This window comes from Microcaecilia unicolor, chromosome 1, assembly GCF_901765095.1.
Source record: "Microcaecilia unicolor chromosome 1, aMicUni1.1, whole genome shotgun sequence".
Taxonomy (NCBI): Eukaryota; Metazoa; Chordata; class Amphibia; order Gymnophiona; family Siphonopidae; genus Microcaecilia; species Microcaecilia unicolor.
This window is the reverse complement of record NC_044031.1, coordinates 87,560,948-87,579,847: the sequence shown is the minus strand read 5'-3', so window position 1 is coordinate 87,579,847 and position 18,900 is coordinate 87,560,948. Positions and strand designations below refer to the sequence as shown.

Genomic DNA, 18,900 nt, shown 5'->3' with positions numbered 1-18,900 from the left:
TATATTTTTTCTCTTAAGATTAGTTTGAGAACTACATATATAAGGAACTATTGAAAGATCAATTACATTTTGACAGTTCTAGTATGTTTCTGTTGGACTGAATTTTTGTCTCAACAGGAATTGGACAGATTTGAGCACTGTCAAATTCTTATGATGTAGTGAAATTTAAATACTTTGTGGTCAAAGTAAATTTGTCTAAAAATGCAAGGTATGTACTCCAAATTCTTTAAAACCTCTTTTTTTTTTTTTTTTTTAATTTAATTGCAGCTGCAGACTATACATTGTACCCATTTTCAACCCAAAATTCAAAGGATTTTCAGAACCTTCTATCTGTATATCTGGATGCTGTATTCTTTCCGCGCTTGCAAGAACTGGATTTCTGGTAGGACACTTTGTTGCTTAAAAAAAAAAGGTCTGTTTTTTTTTTTTTTTTTTTTTTTTTTTCAGGTTGATTCATATGTTTTCATTTGCTGATCTTATATCAAACAACAAGGTCTGGGAGATTTGTCAGTTATAGGTACGAATTTCTCATTCTCACTTCTTAAACAAAGGAACTGCTTAGGTTTTCATTATACAAAGTATGATAAGATGGCCGACTGGTAGGACGTGCAGCGAGAAGCTCTGCCGAACAACAGGAGATCTCTGCTTTCCAGCACCCTAGCTACCCGAACACGACTACCGAAAACAGCCGACAGATAAAACGCGGACCGGAACGGTTCCGCAAAATCCCACATGGACACAGGGGCAGTCACTCCACGCAGAGGCACATACCTGAGCGGCCCAGGATGCCCGACATTCCATGGCCTCAATGACGCCGAGCCCGAGGCCCAAATCGACGGCCAGCTGTGAGGACGAACAACTTGTGGCCATCGCCCTTGCCGGCATAACTCATCCAAGCGCACGCTGACCCAGGGAGAGCACCGGAGCCCCGAGAACAGATAAGCCTTCTCCATGAGGTGACCAGATCCGCTGGCGCGCTCTGTCCAGGCGCGTGGTGACATGGGAAAGACCCAAATCCCTGGAGAGATGGCCGGACGACCACCCTCGCCCGCCCAGACTCACGGGAGCATCCCGCCTGGATGCGTGATGACCCAGAAGGGCTCCACAACCCGAGACGGAGACGGAACATCTTCCTGAAACACCCAAGAACATGGACCGCCTTGGTCAAACCAAACTAAAGCTCACACACATGGGTTAAACGAGACGGCACCCCACCAACAAAATACCCCGGAAAGCCCACACACGTGGGTTAAACGAGACGGCACCCCACCAACAAAACACCCCGAAATCAGCTCCAAGCTGCGATCCACACACGTGGGCCGCATCGATCTGACACCCACCTCGCTGCACCGAGCCAGAGCAGTGATACCAACAAAGACACAGAGCGAATCAGTGAGCCCAGCAAGGACTAACCGAATCAGAAAATAAACTGTTCAATGGATCTCAACCTCCTAGCACCCAGCCGAACCGATCCTCAATAGACAAAATGCAAGGAGGTCGCACAGAGGAGCTCGGAGGGACCAATGGAAAAGACTCCGTCTCCACAACTTGTACTAAAAACACCTGCACATAAAACGTAAGTAATCCACTTGAGAAAAAAAAAAATTCCCCTAAACAATGGATCTCTGAGTTCTGAAGACAACACAGGAAAGTGGAAATAGACCAACCAAAGACTAAATTACTCTGCTGACTCTAAACCTCTATTAGCATTATAGTATATTGATTGTCTGACTCTAAACCTCTATTATTATTATTATTATTGTTTATTATTGTTTAAATTCTATACCGTCGATTATTGTAAAGCGGATCAAAACGGTTTACATCTTGAACTGTTCATTTCGCAGACTATAGACCTCTAACACTCGTATTGTTTTACATCTTGAAGTGCTCATTTCACAAGTCTAGACTTCTAATACTCGTATTGCACCCTTTAACTTTTTTTTTTTCTGTATTTATAGTACGGACCCATTTTGAATTGTAATGCTAACTTAGACCGATAACACTAACCAATAGACCACTCTAAAGACAACATATTACACCACCGAATGTAAAAATAGTGGTCTGCACTGCTGAATACCACTTTAAATTGCTTACTGTATTACATCAAACAACGCCAATATGAACATTAACAAACTACTACTACTAATAATCTACCTTCTCCCCCTAATCCACTATGCATGGACAACCCCCCACGCAAATAACAATCTACCCAGAGCATATAAACCCTACAGACAACTCGACCACAGTACACCAGGCCAAAAGAACAACAACCATTTAAAAGGAAAAACAACCACACATGGAAATAACCGACAGGGAAGAAAGGACACAACAAAACCAAATACCAAGAGAACAGACAACTAATAAAAATCAACACATCCTCGTCCCAAACTGAACCCTACCAACCAATTAAATTGGGCTACATAAATGCAAGATCAGTAGTTAACAAAATGACAACAATAACAGACTGGATCACAACTGACAAGCTCGATCGCCTATTCATCATTGAAACCTGGATTCACGACCTTAAGACCCCATAATTTTAGATCTATGGCCCCCCAGATTACAGAATCATCCACTGGACAAGAAATGGAAAAAGAGGAGGAGGAATAGCCATAATCTACAGATCCCAGTTCAACGTCACAACCATAGCCGAATCCATCTTGGCCCAACTTGAAATCGTCTCAGTTAGAATCAACCACCCAAACCTGCAGGAACACCTTAACGTAGTCCTACCAGGCAACTGGCAGGACTGCCAGACACATTTCATGGACTTTATATCGAATACATACGTCTCTACCTCTAACCTTCTCATAGTAGGGGACATCAACTTACACCTCGAAGATCCTACTTCAACAAACACCCAAGAATGCGAAGAATTCTTCCAATTATGGGATCTTCATAGGCCAAACACACAGCCAACCCACATCAAAGGACATGCACTATATATCACACACAAATTCGCCCCTGAATTAAACCTAGTACTAATAGATACAAAGTGGACACCCACACTATGGTCCGACCACTATAAAGCAAATCTCTCCCTCCAATGGCGAATGAAAGATACACCCCACAAACAAGAACAAATAACCTATACCACGAGAGGCAAAATAGATCCGTTAATATTCTGGCAACAGTTCTACGATAACGGATGGACTGCAGAGACTGATACAAACCAATTTCTCCAAGAATGGGACAACAGATGCAGAAACATATTAGACAATAAAGCACCACTCCAAACTAGTCTCACACAGAAAGAACTCTATACCGTGGTTTAACGAAGAACTGAAAAAACTAAAAACACAAGTTAGAAGACTAGAACGAGCATGGAATAAAAAGAAAAACGACTCCACACTCAACGCTTGGAAAATATAAATACGCCATAAGACAAACTAAAAGAGTATATTACAAAACTATAATTGGATCAGATTACAAGGACACACATAAATTCTTCCATCTTGTGAGCAAATTAGTAGATACTACATCGGTGACTTCTAACAGCACAGACACACCAGCAGCAGACGATCTCGTGAAATACTTCAATGAGAAAATCATAAAATTACAACTCAAGATACCTACCAATACCATCGACTACACAAAACTACTTGACTGTCTAGACCCAAACCCGGGTGAATACCCAGCGGATAGAACCTGGACCAACTTCGATACACTGTCGGATGATACCATCTCCCAAATGCTCAAAAGGTTCGCCAAGTCTCATTGTAAAATGGACATGTGTCCCAATAACCTAATAAAGACGGCCCCTCAACAATTCATATCTGACCTCACGGAACACCTTGTCACGTCTGTGGCCTTGACCACCCTCAAACTTACCTTATTCCTGGGGGTTAGCTTCCTAGGTGGCTCCTGTTTCTTCTGTCTGTCCTTTCTGAGCTAGCTCTGGCTCTCTGTGCTGGCTGCATCCAGCAGCATGACACTAATTGCCTCACTATACTGCACCTGTAGGTGTTGCCTGGGTTAGCTCTTTCTGTGTGCTGGCTGCTTCCAGCATGACTCTAATTGCTTCACTACATTACACCTGGGTGTGGGAAGCCTTTCTGTGTTTCACTGTGCTTTCTGCCTGCTCTGTGGTTTGTGCCTGAACAGCCTCCGAAGTGCTTAGAGATTGCTGCAGCTGTGCCTTTGCTGTTGAAGGGCTTTATTAAGCACTTAGAGACTGCAGCCTTTGCCTTTGCATTGCCAATGCCTCCGCAGTGCCTTAGGTCCCGAGGTTAGTGTGCTGTTTGCACAGTTAGCTTTCCTTGTCTTTTCTTGTGGGCTTCCATCCCTTCTGCTTTGCGAGTTACTATCACCGGTGGGCCTTGCCTTCAGGCTCAGGGTATTATTGCTCTGTGGGCTTTCAGCTCTTCTGTGTTTATTGCTCTGTGGGCTTCCAGCTCTTCTGTGTCTATTGCTCTGTGGGCTTCCAGCTCTTCTGTGTCTATTGCTCTGTGGGCTTCCAGCCCTTCTGTGCCCATTGCTCTGAGGGCCTCCAGTCTATCTGCGTATATCCCTTTTACCTGTGGGCTTCCAGGCCTTTCTGGGTGTATCTCTCTGACCTGCAGGCTTTCAGCCTTTCTGTGTTTATTATTTCTCTGTGGGCTTCTAGCCTTTCTGTTATCCCTGTGCAGTGGTGCTGCTCCCTGTCTGAGGTTGGTCAGCGGCTGATGCTGCAGCCATTTCTCTCCTTTCTATCTGTTAGCTACTGTAGCTCCAGTCTAACCCTTCCTCTGGCAAGCGTAGCTGTCATTCCCATTCCCTTGAGCTTAGCTTGTATGTAGCTCCTGTGTCCTCTTCCCTGCCTGTCTGCCTTGCTTTAGCCTAGGTACCTGGGAGCACCACTGGATCCTGACTGGTTGTTCCTGTTGCTGGTTCCAGTTCTGGTTTTCCTGTAAGCCCTACTGGCTGCTCGAACCTGAGGGCTCAACCCTTGGGGAAAGGTAGCTAAGCGTAGGTGAAGCCTACTCCAGTGTGTTCCGGTCCGGTGCGTTCCAGTCCCGAGTGTTCCAGTGCAGGACTCTGGTCCGGGGTTCCAGTACAGCCTCATCTCTTCTCTGCTCCGAAGGTGATCTTGCCTGCCACTGCCACTCCTCGGTCGTGGTCCAAGGACTCACGTACCCAGGGTTCCCGGGGAAGAAGCCTGACAGAATGCCAAGGTCCTCGAGAACACGACACACCTGAACTACATGCTACAAAACGGACTCTTCCCAAAGGATAAAGGAAATATTCTACTCACCCCTATGCCCAAAGATGCAAAGAAAAGTTCAAGCGACCTAACTAACTACCGTCCAATAGCATCTTATTCCTCTGATAACCAAAGTAACGGAAGGAACGGTGACCAAACAGCTCTCCAACTGCTTAAACAAATTCTCAATACTCCACAACTCCCAATCAGGATTCTGATCCAACCACAGCACTGAAACAGTTCTAGTTACCCTCATGTCAAAATTTAAACAAGCGATCGCAGCCGGAAAAAACACTTCTACAATTTGACATGTCCAGTGCCTTCGATATGGTTGATCATGGAATACTACTACACATCCTTGAATACTTTTGGAATTGGAGGCAATGTTCTCAATTGGTTCAAAGGTTTCCTAACCACACGATCATACCAAGTGGTATCTAACTCGAATACCTCAGCCACATGGATACCTGAATATGGAGTCCCCCAAGGATCTCCTCTTTCACCGACCCTCTTCAACCTAATGATGACACCTTTAGCCAAATTTCTATCCAACCAAAATCTCAATCCATATATATATATGCAGATGACGTAACGATCTACATCCCGTTTAAAAATGATTTAGGAAATTACCAACGACATAAACAAAAGCTTCCATATTATGCATTCATAGGCAGATGCATTCCAGCTGCAACTTAATGCAGAAAAAACACAATGCCTTATAATCACCTCACAACATAACACAAGTAAATTCGCCAACGTAAATACACCAAACTGTCTCTTCCCGTCTCTGTTACCCTGAAAATTCTTGGAGTTACCATTGATCAACATCTCACACTTGAAAATCATGCGAAAAATACAACCAAGAAGATGTTCTATTCAATGTGGAAACTAAAAAGAGTAAGACCTTTCTTCCCAAGGACCATCCATCTTTCGCAACTTGGTACAGTCATTAGTGCTCAGTCACCTAGATTACTGCAATGCACTTTAAGTCGGATGCAGAGAGCAAATTATCAAACTCCAAACTGCCCAGAACACCGCAGCCAGATTCATATTCGGAAAAACAAAATATGAAAGTGCTACACCCCTAAGGGAACAACTACACTGGCTTCCACTCAAAGAACTTATCACGTTCAAAGTATGCTCTCTAACTCATAAAATAATTCACGGAGATGCCCCAGCCTGCATGTCAGACCTGGTAGACTTACCACCCAGAAACGCTAAAAGATCATCCCGAACGTTCCTTAATCTGCACTTCCCCAGCTGTAAAGGTCTCAAATACAAACTAATGCATGCGTCAGACTTTTCTTACCTGAGTACACAGCTATGGAACGCACTACCGCGCAAATTAAAAACTATCTGGGAACTAACAAACTTTCGTAAATCCTTGAAGACCTACCTCTTCAACAAGGCATACCACAAAGATCAAAGATGTAATTATAACACACCGACACCTTACCTATATCAGAAATGTCTTCTTTATTATAAATGCTTGTTTTATATTTTCTATTATATTATTCACACCTACCTATATCAGAAATGTCTTCTTTATCATAAATGCTTGTTTATATTCTTGATTATGTTACTCACGGCCTGTATGCAACACTACCTGTTGTCTTCTAATCTTTATCTACCAACAACGATACATTGTAAGCCACATTGAGCCTGCAAATAGGTGGGAAAATGTGGGATACAAATGCAATAAGTAAATAAAAGGGCTTTCCTGAAAACATTGTTGTCCTAGCTTATGTACTATTGGAAAAGTGGTTCTAAATTGGACTATAAAGCAAATAATTTAAAATGTAGGATTTAGAAGGAGCCTTGAGGGTTTATTTTTTTGACTCCCATTTCAAAAAAGTTGTGAATGAATGTTTTGTGAATAACTGACTTGGGGGATAGGTTATTATGGTTTGCTAAGGCCCTAATGTGCATTCTTTGCCCCTAAACACGTGTTAAAGTGTACTAATGTGTTGTTACCATAATGCGTATAAATATGAAGGTTATGTAGTAATGAAATGCAAAGCATTCAAATGTACATAAGTAATGCCACACTGGGAAAAGACCAAGGGTCCATCGAGCCCAGCATCCTGTCCACGACAGTGGCCAATCCAGGCCAAGGGCACCTGGCAAGCATCCCAAACGTACAAACATTCTATACATGTTATTCCTGGAATTGTGGATTTTTCCCAAGTCCATGTAGTAGTGGTTTATGGACTTGTCCTTTAGGAAATGGTCTAACCCCTTTTTAAACTCTGCCAAGCTAACCACCTTCACCACGTTCTCCAGCAACGAATTCCAGAGTTTAATTACGCGTTGGGTGAAGAAAAATTTTCTCCGATTTGTTTTAAATTTACTACACTGTAGTTTCATCGCATGCCCCCTAGTCCTAGTATTTTTGGAAAGCGTGAACAGATGCTTCACACCCACCTGTTCCACTCCACTCATTATTTTATATACCTCTATCATGTCTCCCCTCAGCCGTCTCTTCTCCAAGCTGAAAAGCGCTAGCCTCCTTAGTCTCCGCTATCATTTTAGTCGCCCTTCGCTGCACCTTTTCCAATTCCACAATATCTTTCGTGAGATGCGGCGACCAGAATTGAACACAGTACTCAAGGTGCGGTCGCACCATGGAGCGATATAATGGCGTTATAACATCCTCACACCTGTTTTCCATACCTTTCCTAATAATACCCAACATTCTATTCGCTTTCCGAGCCGCAGCAGCACACTGAGCAGAGGGTTTCAGTGTATTATCGACGACGACACCCAGATACCTTTTTTGGTCCGTAACTCCTAACGTGGAACCTTGCATGACGTAGCTATAATTCGGGTTCTTTTTTCCCACATGCATCACCTTGCACTTGCTCACATAAAACGTCATCTGCCATTTAGCCTCCCAGTCTCGTAAGGTCCTTCTGTAATTTTTCACAATCCTGTCGCGAGTTTACGACTTTGAATAACTTTGTGTCATCAGCAAATTTAATTACCTCGCTAGTTACTCCCATCTCTAAATCATTTATAAATATATTAAAAAGCAGCGGTCCTATCACAGACCCCTGAGGAACCCCACTAACTACCCTTCTCCATTGTGAATACTGCCCATTTACCCCACTCACTGTTTCTTATCCTTCAACCAGTTTTTAATCCACAATAGGACTTTTCCTCCTATCCCATGTCCCTCCAATTTCCTCTGTAGCCTTTCATGAGGTTCCTTGTCAAACGCCTTTTGAAAACAGCTCATTAAGTAAATGGAATAATGTGGCTTGTGATAACACCACAAGCCATGGGCCTGGGGAAAAATACTGTCAGTAAAAAGTTGTTTATATTTTTCTATCTCAGGAGCATCAGGCAATAAAGCCATGGCATGTTTCTCCTGGTTAGCACATTAAAGGGTCCTTAGCAGACCCCTGGTTTTCCCATCACCCCTGGACTTACCATAAGGTTTCACTAATGTCTAATGGATTTGAGACAAGAGTAGTCTGTGCCACCCATGGCCAGCTATGGCTTCAAAATGGTAGCCACAACCCCTAGCGGCAGTCTTGCAGTACTACCACTAGGGAATTAAGCTGCTATATAAGGGCCTGATCCCCATGTGTAGACCACCAACCAAGCTAAAGAAAATTTTTTTGACAGTGGCAGCAACTGCAGCTTCCAATGCAACTGTGTAAAGGCAGTTGTCGGGTTCCATCTAGATAGAGGGCCATAGGAAGACAGAAATGGGGGGGGGGGGGGGGGGGGGCAGGAGACAAGCAGCAGGTATAGGCAACAGAGAAGGGCAGAGCAGCAAGCATACTCAATTCCTCCTGAGCAGTATAGGCAGATTCAGAATCTAATGACGAATCTTAAGGGGTGGAATTTGCATCAGAATCATCTCCAGCAGGTGGATAGACACACTTTTCACCCTCTGGTTCTGAGTGATTTGCTCCTGGTCCCCAGCTCAGTTTTTTTGGTGGCTTGAGACTGCAGAGTCATACCTGGTGCCCTTCGAACTTACTACTTCCCTCCCTTCACCTCTTCGCTGTTTCCGGTGGAGCTCTCCTTTTCCAGCACTTTGAATACTGTGTGCAATTCTGGTTACTGCATTTCAAAAAAGATATAGCGGAATTAGAAAAGGTACGAAGAAGGACAACAAAAATGATAAAGGGGATGGGACGACTTCCCTACGAGGAAAGGCTAAAGCAGCTAGGGCTCTTCATCTTGGGGAAGAAACAACTGATGGGAGACTTGATAGAGGTCTGTAAAATACTGAGTGGAGTGGAACGGGTAGTAGTGAATCGCTTGTTTACCATTTCCAAAAATACTAGGAGTAGGGGCACACAATGAAGCTACTAAGTAGTACATTTAAAACAAATTGGAGAAAATATTTTTTCACTCAGCATGTAACTAAACTTTGGAATTTGTTGCCAGAAAAAGCAGTTAGCTTAGCAGGGTTTAAAAAAAGGTTTGGATACTTTCCTAAAAGAAAAGTCCATAAGTCATTATTAAGATGGACTTGGGAAAATCCACTGCTTATTTCTAGGTTAAGCAGCATAAAATCTGTTTTACTGTTCTGAGATCTTGCCAGGTATTTGTGACTTGGATTGGCCACTGTTGGAAACAGGATACTGGGCTTGATGGTAATGCTTATGTTTTTATGTTCTTATTTTTGTGCCAGCCAGGGTGAATGGTGACTCCTGCGGAGGCATTTAAGTGGTTTTTCTGCTGTTGAACCCACCAGCCAGCATCGGGACAGTGCTGTGCATGCAAGCCAGGGTGCAAACCAGGAATCCCAAAGGATGTGGGGGGGAAATGGTTGCCAGCAGCATGTCTTTGGATTTGGCACAGCATCCAAATATGCCGAGGACATCGGGCTTTCTGGTAGGGCTGGTGCGCAGTTTGATTCAAGAGAGCATGGGAACGGGCGCCACTTTGTTGGGGCCAACTGGCAGTGAGGAACAGCCTCTGTCTGATCATGCACGGAGCACAGCCCCCGTTTTACAACTTCAGGGTCCGACAAAGCATTCAACTGCATTGGGATCTTTCTTTTCTCTGGAGTTCTATTGCTCTTAAACCAGGCCTATTTACAGAAGCAGGGTCAAAATTGCTGCAAGGTTCTTCAGTTTCTTGCCTCGCTGCCCCTCAGGCTCTCAGATCTTGTTTAGCCTCATCTGTTCACTCTTGGACAGGGGCGTATCTGGACTCCGGCGGTAGGGGGGGCCAGAGCCAGAGGGAGGGGGCACATTTTAGCGCCCCCCCCCCCCGCCGCCGAGCCCCCACCGCCACCAATGACTTAGTCTCTCCACCCCCCTCCCGCCGCCAACCCTCCCCCGCTGCCGTTCTTACTTTTGCTGGCGGGGGACCCCAACCCCCGCCAGCCGAGGTCTGCTTCCACCTGCCGCTGCCTTCAAACCTTCTTCTTCAGCCGGCGGGGGACCCCAAACCCCCGCCAGCCGCCCCGCGCTGTTTAAAATTCATCTTCGGCCTCCGTGGCCGTGCTGCTGGGATAGGCGCTGTTGAAATCCACTTCGGAGTCTGACGTCGCAGCACGTACAACGTACAACGACGTCAGACTCCGAAGTGGATTTCAACAGCGCCGCCTATCCCAGCAGCACGGCCACGGAGGCCGAAGATGAATTTTAAACAGCGCGGGGCGGCTGGCGGGGGTTTGGGGTCCCCCGCCGGCTGAAGAAGAAGTTTTGAAGGCAGCGGCAGGTGGAAGCAGACCTCGGCTGGCGGGGGTTGGGGTCCCCCGCCAGCAAAAGTAAGAACGGGCACGGGGGAGGGTTGATGGCGGTAGGGGGGGCCAGGGCAAAATCTGCGGGGGCCCAGGCCCCTGAGGCCCCACGCAGATACGCCCCTGCTCTTGGATATCTATTTCTGCTTTCTAGTCCTTATCTGATGTGGCCTTAGTCTATTTGAAGGAGCCGTTAGAGGAGGGAGATGACCCGATGTTTTCAGACATTCAAGAACAGATTACAGCAAAATGGGTCTCACCGGACAGGGGCTGAGAATGGGAAGAACCATGGTTCACCTCTACCCGTTGGTTCAGGAGGAGAAAGAGAAATTTCAGCTTCCCAGGGTGGATTCCCTTGTTACGATAGTGACTTGAGAAGACCACCTTGTTGTTGGAAGGGAGCATTACACTAAATGACCTACAGGATAGGAAGCTAGAAAGCTTGCTGAAACAAGCCTTTGAAGTGGTCTCTTTCGGTCTTCAAGTGACAGTGTACAGCTTGTTAGTGGCTAGAACATGTCTGAAGTAGCATCAGCAGTCTGCAGCACTAGATGGGTGCCACAACACCCAGCTGGAAATGGGCTTGGCTTACTAGATGGATGCTATTTAATGCCATATTTATGAGTTATGGTCGGTAGTATGTCTTTGGCTGTCATGGCACAGCACGTTGGCAACTCTGGTTGTGGCATTGGGCAGCAGGTTCAGTGTCAGTCACATCTAGTTAAACTGCCCTTTTGGGGCAAGTGGCTGTTTGGAGAAGATCTCGGTAAATTGGTGAAAGAACTGGGGGAAATTAAGCCACAGCAGTTGCTGGAGGATAAGCCAAAAGCCTCTGGTAAACTTGAGGGGACTCTCGATTTTGAGACAGCAGATGGTATCAGCCTGGTTGTCAGCAGTATGGTCAGAAGTCCTGCTTTCAGACACACCAATCTTTCTTTCATGCGGACAGGAAGTCCTCCTCTCAGTCAGCTAGAGTGCCCAATGCCACCTGAGCTTTGCGATGATGTGAGGCTGGTCAGCTCTTTTCTTCTGGTAGGAGAACGTCTTCAGGAGTTTCGGGAGGTGTGGGCCAAATTCACGTCAGACCAGTGGGTTCTGGATATTCTTACAGAAGGTTGCAAGTTGTAGTTTACTTTTATTTATTTGTTTCATTTATATCCCATATTTTCTCACTTATTTGCAGGCTCAGTGTGGCTTACATGGTACCGCAACGGCGTTCGCTAGTTGCAGTATGAACAATTAAAGGTGTTATTGTGGTAAAATAAGGTTCGTGTTTGGTAGATACATTGGAGAAGTTAGGGAGGGGGGGATGAGGGTTGAGGTATGTCCATTACAGTCTTTGGTTTTGTAGTGCCGCAGGAACTTAGTTCTCCCTCCTGGTCCTTCTCTTCTTGATGTCTCCAGGTTGAAAGGGAACCAAGGCGGTCGAGGTTCTGGCCACTGTAGATTCCTTGCTGGCGCTCCAGGCTATTGTTTCAGTTCCCCAGTCTGAACAGGGGACAAGGCAGATACTCTCGTCTACTTCATTGTCATAAAGAAGGAAGACACCTTCATCCGGTCTTAAATCTCAAAGGTCTAAACCACTGCCTCTGAGTTTCCTGCTTTAGCATGGAAACACTAAGAGCAGTCATGGCCTTGGTTCAAGTGGGAGAATTTTTCTCCACCCTTGATCTAAAGGAGGTGTACTTGCATATACCTATATGGCTGCCACATCAGAGGTTTCTGCATTTTGGGGTGCTGGGGCCATCACTTCCAGTTCAGGGCTTTGCCCTTCGGTCTCGCCACGGTACCAAGAACGTTTTACCAAAGTTATGATGGTGATGGCGGCCTTCCTTCAGCACAAGGGAATCAAGAGTGCACCTGTATCTCGATAACTGGCACATGCTTGCGTCATCCTATTTGGACAGTGTGGTGGTGACTGACAAAGTTGTCTGCTCTTCTCAAAATTGATCACCCAACCCAGCGACTGCGTTAGACTAACCCCATCACAGGTGCTGGAGGATCTGGTCTTTCTATTTGACACAGCAAGGAAGAGGATTTTCCTCACAATGTAGGAGGTTGAAGCTGGTTTAACAGATTTGTCATCTTAATCAAGGCAGGCCCAGAGTCTGGGGTCAGTGATGGTGGCGATGGAAGTGGTGCCATGGGCATGGGCTCACATTCAGCCATTACAAGAGTCTCTTCTCAGACGCTGGTCTTGGATATCACAGAAGTATGACCTTCATCTTCCTTGGATGCTGGTTGCCAGGAATTTGACAGTTGGAGCTCTATTTCCGATAATGCAATGGGAGGTGGTGACAATGGATGCCAGCAAGTCTGGTTGGGGAGCTCATTATAAGTTCCATCTGGCACTGGGCACCTGGATGGAACAGAGTCTCAGGGGTTGATAAATTGCTTGATGTTCAGAGCAGTGCGGAATGCCTTGCATGACTTCGCTTCCTTTCTGGCAGGGGCCCAGTCTGAGGTTTCTCCAGCAGTGTGATGGTGGTGGCTTAAAACAAGCAAGGTGGAACCCAAGGTCATCCAATGGCGGGGGAAGCGGCCTCCCTGATGAGTTGGGCAGAGAAAAAGCTTCTCTTCTTGTCAGAAGTTCATATCATTGGGTCCTTGAATGTGAAGGCGGACTTTCTTAATAGGCACTCCTTGGCTGTGATTATATGGACGTGATTCAACTGCTGTACGGGGATTCTCTGAAGCAAGGCCAGTGCTCATAGAGGATCCATGCCCCTTTGGTCTTACAGTTTGGCAATTGAAAGTGCTCAGTTGAGACAAATGTTGTTCTGATTCGATCATTGCTACCTTTCTTCAAACTCTGAAATGCTCTATATCCCTGACATATGTAAGGGTGTGGAGGATGTTCGAGGGCTGATGTTCTGAGTGCGGACTTTCTCCTTTCTCTGCTCAGATTGCTCACATTCTAGCATTTCTCCAGGCAGATCTTCAGAAAGGATTGGTGTTGGGTTCTCTAGAAGTTCACGTTACGGCTTTGGCTTGTTCAGGGGCGAGCTACAAAAGATGTCTCTTGCAGCTCACCTGGATATTGTTCCATTTTTATGGAGAGTGGGCCGCTTGCAGTGTCCAAAGTGGAATTTTAATTTGGTCCTTCAGAATCCTCCTTTTGAGCCACTCCAGAAAGCCTCCTTGAAAGATCTTGCACTAAAGACAACATTCTTGGTGGCTGTTGCGTCTGCACATAGGGTTTTGGAGCTTCAGGCTCTGTCTTGTTGAGATTCCTTTCTCCGCTTTTTGGAGATGGGGGTCTCCCTGTGTATGGTTCCTTTCCTCCGAAAGTGGTATCAGCATTTCATCTCAAACAATCTGTGGCACTTCTGTCCTTTTTTTTTTTTACAGAGGACAAAGAAGCCCCGTGTTCTTCCTTGAAGCTTGTCAATGTGTGTAGAGTCCTCATTAGATATCTGGAAGTCACAAATGAGTTTTGCAAATCAGACCACTGTGCTTTTTGGTAAGCAGAAGCATGGCCTTATGGATTCTAAGACCACAATTGGAAGACAGCCAAATGAGACTAGTGCATTGGCTTATTTGCTTGCAGGAAAGCAGACTCCTCAGACTTTGCAGGCTCATTCTACGAGGCATACATTGACATTCTGGGTGGAGACTACCATACCGTTTCCAGCAGATATTTGCAAGGCGGCGATGTGGTCATCGTTGTGTACCTTTGCCAAGCACTACAAGGAAGATGTTGCTGTGCACTCAGAAGCCAGTTTTGGGGCTTTGGCCCTCATGGCAGCGGCGCCAGGATCCCACCCACTTTAGGAATTGCTTTTAAACATCTTACTGGTTCTGGAATAGTGGGAAGCTATGTAATGGAAGGAGAAATTAGATCTTTACTGATTATTTTTGTTCCATTAGTCCTCGCTATTCCAAAGGCCCTTTCAAAGTTTCTGAGATGTTTAGTCGATGCAAAGTAATGGGTCAGATAACGACTGTCACCTTGTATGGTACTTCCTGCATATATCTTGTTCTCTGTACAAGTTGTCCAGAGATGAGAGAGGTCCACATATATTTGTGCGTCAGGTTAATGAGTTGTTTAAGCTGGTTGTATTTATGATTTTCTCTTTACTGCTTGCCTGCGTAAATACCGAGGAGCTGGACTTGATTGATTTATTTATTACCTTTTTGAAAGACTTCACTTAAGGCAGTGTACAGTAAGAATAAATCAAACATAAGCAATAGACAGTTGCAACAGTATGTTATAGGAAATGTTACAGTTCCAAAATGATATTTAAGAATAGAGGGGATCGCTCAGAGCATGTGGTCGCAACATGTGCTGTATTTCTACGTTTTAAGATATATTTTGATTCTATTCTGTTTTATTATTCCCCAATTACCTATAAGGTAATAAGATAAGCATATGTAAGGAAAACGGGAAGTAAATACACTAAATTTGAATTAATTACATTAACCTGCATTGTACGTTTAGGAACATGTGCTTAAAGCATTTGGAGCTTGCACATGTGAGGACATGTGCTTTTCCCAATATAAAGGCCAGATAGTTAACTTTAAAAAGAAAATGTTTATTTCTAATACAGGCAAGGTAACAAGTTTACAATAGAGAGGCAATTTTAGAGAGGATCTTTTACCAATGGAAGTATGCTACAGAATAACAGGTTTACATAGTAACATAGTAGATGACGGCAGAAAAAGACCTGCACGGTCCATCCAGTCTGCCCAACAAGATAACTCATATTTGCTGCTTTTTGTGTATACTCTACTTTGATTTGTACCTGTGCTCTTCAGGGCACAGACCGTATAAGTCTGCCCAGCACTATCCCCGCCTCCCAACCACCAGCCCCTTCTCCCAACCACCGGCTCTGGCACAGACCGTATAAGTCTGCCCAGCACTATCCTCACCTTCCAACCACCGGCTCTGGCACAGACTGTACGAGTCTGTCCAGCACTATCCCCGCCTCCCAACCACCAGTCCCGCTGCCCACCACTGGCTCTGGCACAGACCGTATAAGTCTGCCCCGCCTCCTGATCTTGACTAAGCTCCTGAGGATCCATTCCTTCAGCACAGGATTCCTTTATGCTTATGTTTGATTGTAAATGAAGCTGTATAACTCACATTGATGGAGGCTGCTATGGAGAGTGATGCAGGAGATCCTTGCTGGAACAGGAAGTTTCTTTGTAGATTTGCTGTCTGATGGAGCTTGAAGCCGTTTCTTTCAGGTGGATGTGATGTCAAGCTTGAGAAGTCAGGATTCCAGGAGATTCTAGCTTGCTTTTAGATTTAATCACTTCAGGGCAGCGGCGACTAGGACAGGAGCATCAGGAACAGCCAGGAAGTACTATCCTTCTAAAGAAAGAGCCCCTGCTTTTAAAGTGTCTGAACTGGGCATTTATCTACCAGGCTATTTTTAGACTCGTGTCAGGTGGTTGCCCTTGGTACAATTAGAAAGCTTCTGGGTAGCTGAATTCTGGACATCTAGTTTTGAGATGGAGCATGGTAACAGGTCACATGTTCAATGACATCATAAGACTTCCTGCCTGGACATCTGCTAGTCCATTGTCTGAGAGTGATTGAGATTAGATGGGCTTAGTCTTTTCTGAAAATAGGTGGAGGTGTAGTCTTTTGTTACTGCAGTCTCTGAGATAGCTGCCTTTGGAAAGGAACATCTGCTGGTCCATTGTCTGAGGGTGATTGAGCTTAGATGGGCTTAGTCCTTGTCTGAGAATAGGTGGAGGTATAGTCTTTTGTTAGGTGCTGCTATTTTGGGAGAGGTGTTGATGGCCTTAGGTATTCATCCAGCTTCTCAGTAGTTTTCCAGAAGAGAGGGGGGAAGTAAAGTCTTTGCAGCTGTATATTTTATATGATTTGGATCTGATCCAGCAAAACCAATAACTCTGAGAATTAAACTTATATCATGCTACAAGTAAACATATTCAAATAACAATAGAATACAAAGTATGGCATAGTATACTACTTACATCAACACAATACGTAATAGAACATTTTAATAGGTCAAAGAGTAAGAGAAGTTAGAAAATAAGGTGACTAAAGTTGCACATGAGGTCAGAGATGATTAAATGTTATCTCAGCCAGGGTAGGAGTGGATAAACATGTCCTGCTGCAGTATGTGCAGCCTGTGTTGCTCCTTGTGTGTGTGTGAGACTAAGAAGTTATGTTACTTCTTCTATTAAAGGCCTGGTTGAAGAGCCAAGCTTTTGCCTGCTTCCTGAAGTAGAGAGAGAGTCTTGTGTTAAGTAGAGCCTTTCAGGGAATGCATTCCAGAATGTGGGGGCTACTCTGGAGAAGGCTCGCTTGTGGGTATCGCATTGTGTAGTCAGACTGTTGTAGAGTGCATTACAGTTATCCAGTCTTGATGTTATCATGGCACACACCTGGGATAAGATTTTCCTTCTTGATGTAAGGAGAGGGGCAGCATAGTTGTCGCAAATAGTAGAAGTAGCTCTTGAAGGTTGCTTGGATTTGGGGATCGGAGTAAGTGTTGAATCTAACTGTATTCCAAAGTTCCTGATTTGTAATTTGATGGGGAGTTCATACTTCCCAAAAGAGATTTTGATGTCTGGTACGTGTCCACTTGTGTTAGGGACCCAGAGATGCTCTGTTTTACTTGTGTTCAGACAGTTTGTTGTGCTTAGCCCATTTTTGAATTGATGATAGACAGGTAATCGGTTTATTCAGTGCTGTAGTTAAGTCAGGTTCAATGGGTATGAGTAGCTGCACATCATCCGCAAAGATGTAGAACTGAGTGTTCATTGACCGAATCAGCTCGGCTAGTGGCGTGAGGTAGATATTGAACAGAATGAATGACTGTATCGACCCTTGTACCCCACAGATCAACGCCAATGGTGGCGATGAGGTGTTGCCAAACATTATGGGTTGTTGCCTGTCTGATAGGATCTGAACTACGCAAGCAGTGTTCCATTGATACCTGTTTCTGCCAGTTGTGTTAGCATGATATCATGATCCACAGTGTCAAAAGCTGCTGAAATCTAGCAGTACTAACATGTAGACAAATACCCCTGTCCTGGTTTATTTGAAGATCTAGTAGGGCTAAAGGACCGTTTCTGTTCCATAACTGGGTCTGAATCCAGAGTGACATGGATCATCCAGTTTCTCTCTTCTAGCCAATCATTGTTTGAACACAGAAAGTTTCCCTAGAAATGGGATGTTGATGCCAGGAGAGCTGTCTTGGCTCTGTTTTCTGTTCTCTTGCTCCACCTGCTGGTTGATAGACAACTAGCTCAGGTTCTGGAATAATGGGAAGGACTAATGGAAAGAAGATGATCAGGTAAGACCTAATTTCTCCTTAATGGTTGGAAGATCTTCTTAGTATCTTAACTGGTGGGGAGATAGGACATGATAGTGGCAGTGCTAGGACTAAGGGCACCACACAATTAGAGCAGGCAGCCTGAAAGAGATGCCCTTGATTTTCATCTTTTTCTTTATCCTCAGTCTCTGGTCCAGCATCAGCAGCAGTCCCTCCCAAAGAAGTATAGAGGTACTTCTGATGTGTGGAGGCATTTTAAAGTGCTTAAAGATCGGTGGTGTACAGGTTAGGAATATTGTGGGAAGGTCATTAGTGGAGGGAAGCTGATGGGCCATCTTGCAACCACATATGTAGAAATGGCATTCTTTCCAGCTGTGTTCAAGAGAAGATGCAGATCTTAAGCCCAGGACTCAATCCAGTTAAGGAAATAGTAGCAGCAGGAATACTGCAGATAAAAAAAAAAATCTGTTTTCCTGATCGAGCTTCCGGCTGCCTTCTCCAGTGAAATGGAATGTAAACAGCTGCATAGACCCAAGTCTCCATGGGGCAAGCTGCAGGTAACATAAAAGGTGATGACATGGTGCATCAGGGAAATTATTGCCTTGGATGAGCAGCCTGTGCAGGTGGTTGAGAACTTAGGGTTTAAGAGTCTGCTGCATCTGTTAGTATTCCATTTCCAACTGCCCTGCAGGACAACTTCAGTAGGCAGGTGATGCTCGGCCTAAATGATCAGTTGCATCCCTAGCTTTAGG

The 18,900-nt window shown here is 45.0% G+C and overlaps 1 protein-coding gene across 1 annotated transcript in view; it reads left to right on the top strand.

Annotated features, from left to right (window-relative positions):
• Positions 1-18,900, top strand: part of LOC115467832 (presequence protease, mitochondrial-like) — a 57,072-nt gene that overhangs the window by 26,546 nt on the left and 11,626 nt on the right. The window contains exon 5 of the mRNA XM_030199353.1: positions 268-382. Coding sequence (XP_030055213.1) covers positions 268-382 — 115 coding nt within the window. The remainder of the gene's footprint in view (positions 1-267; positions 383-18,900) is intronic.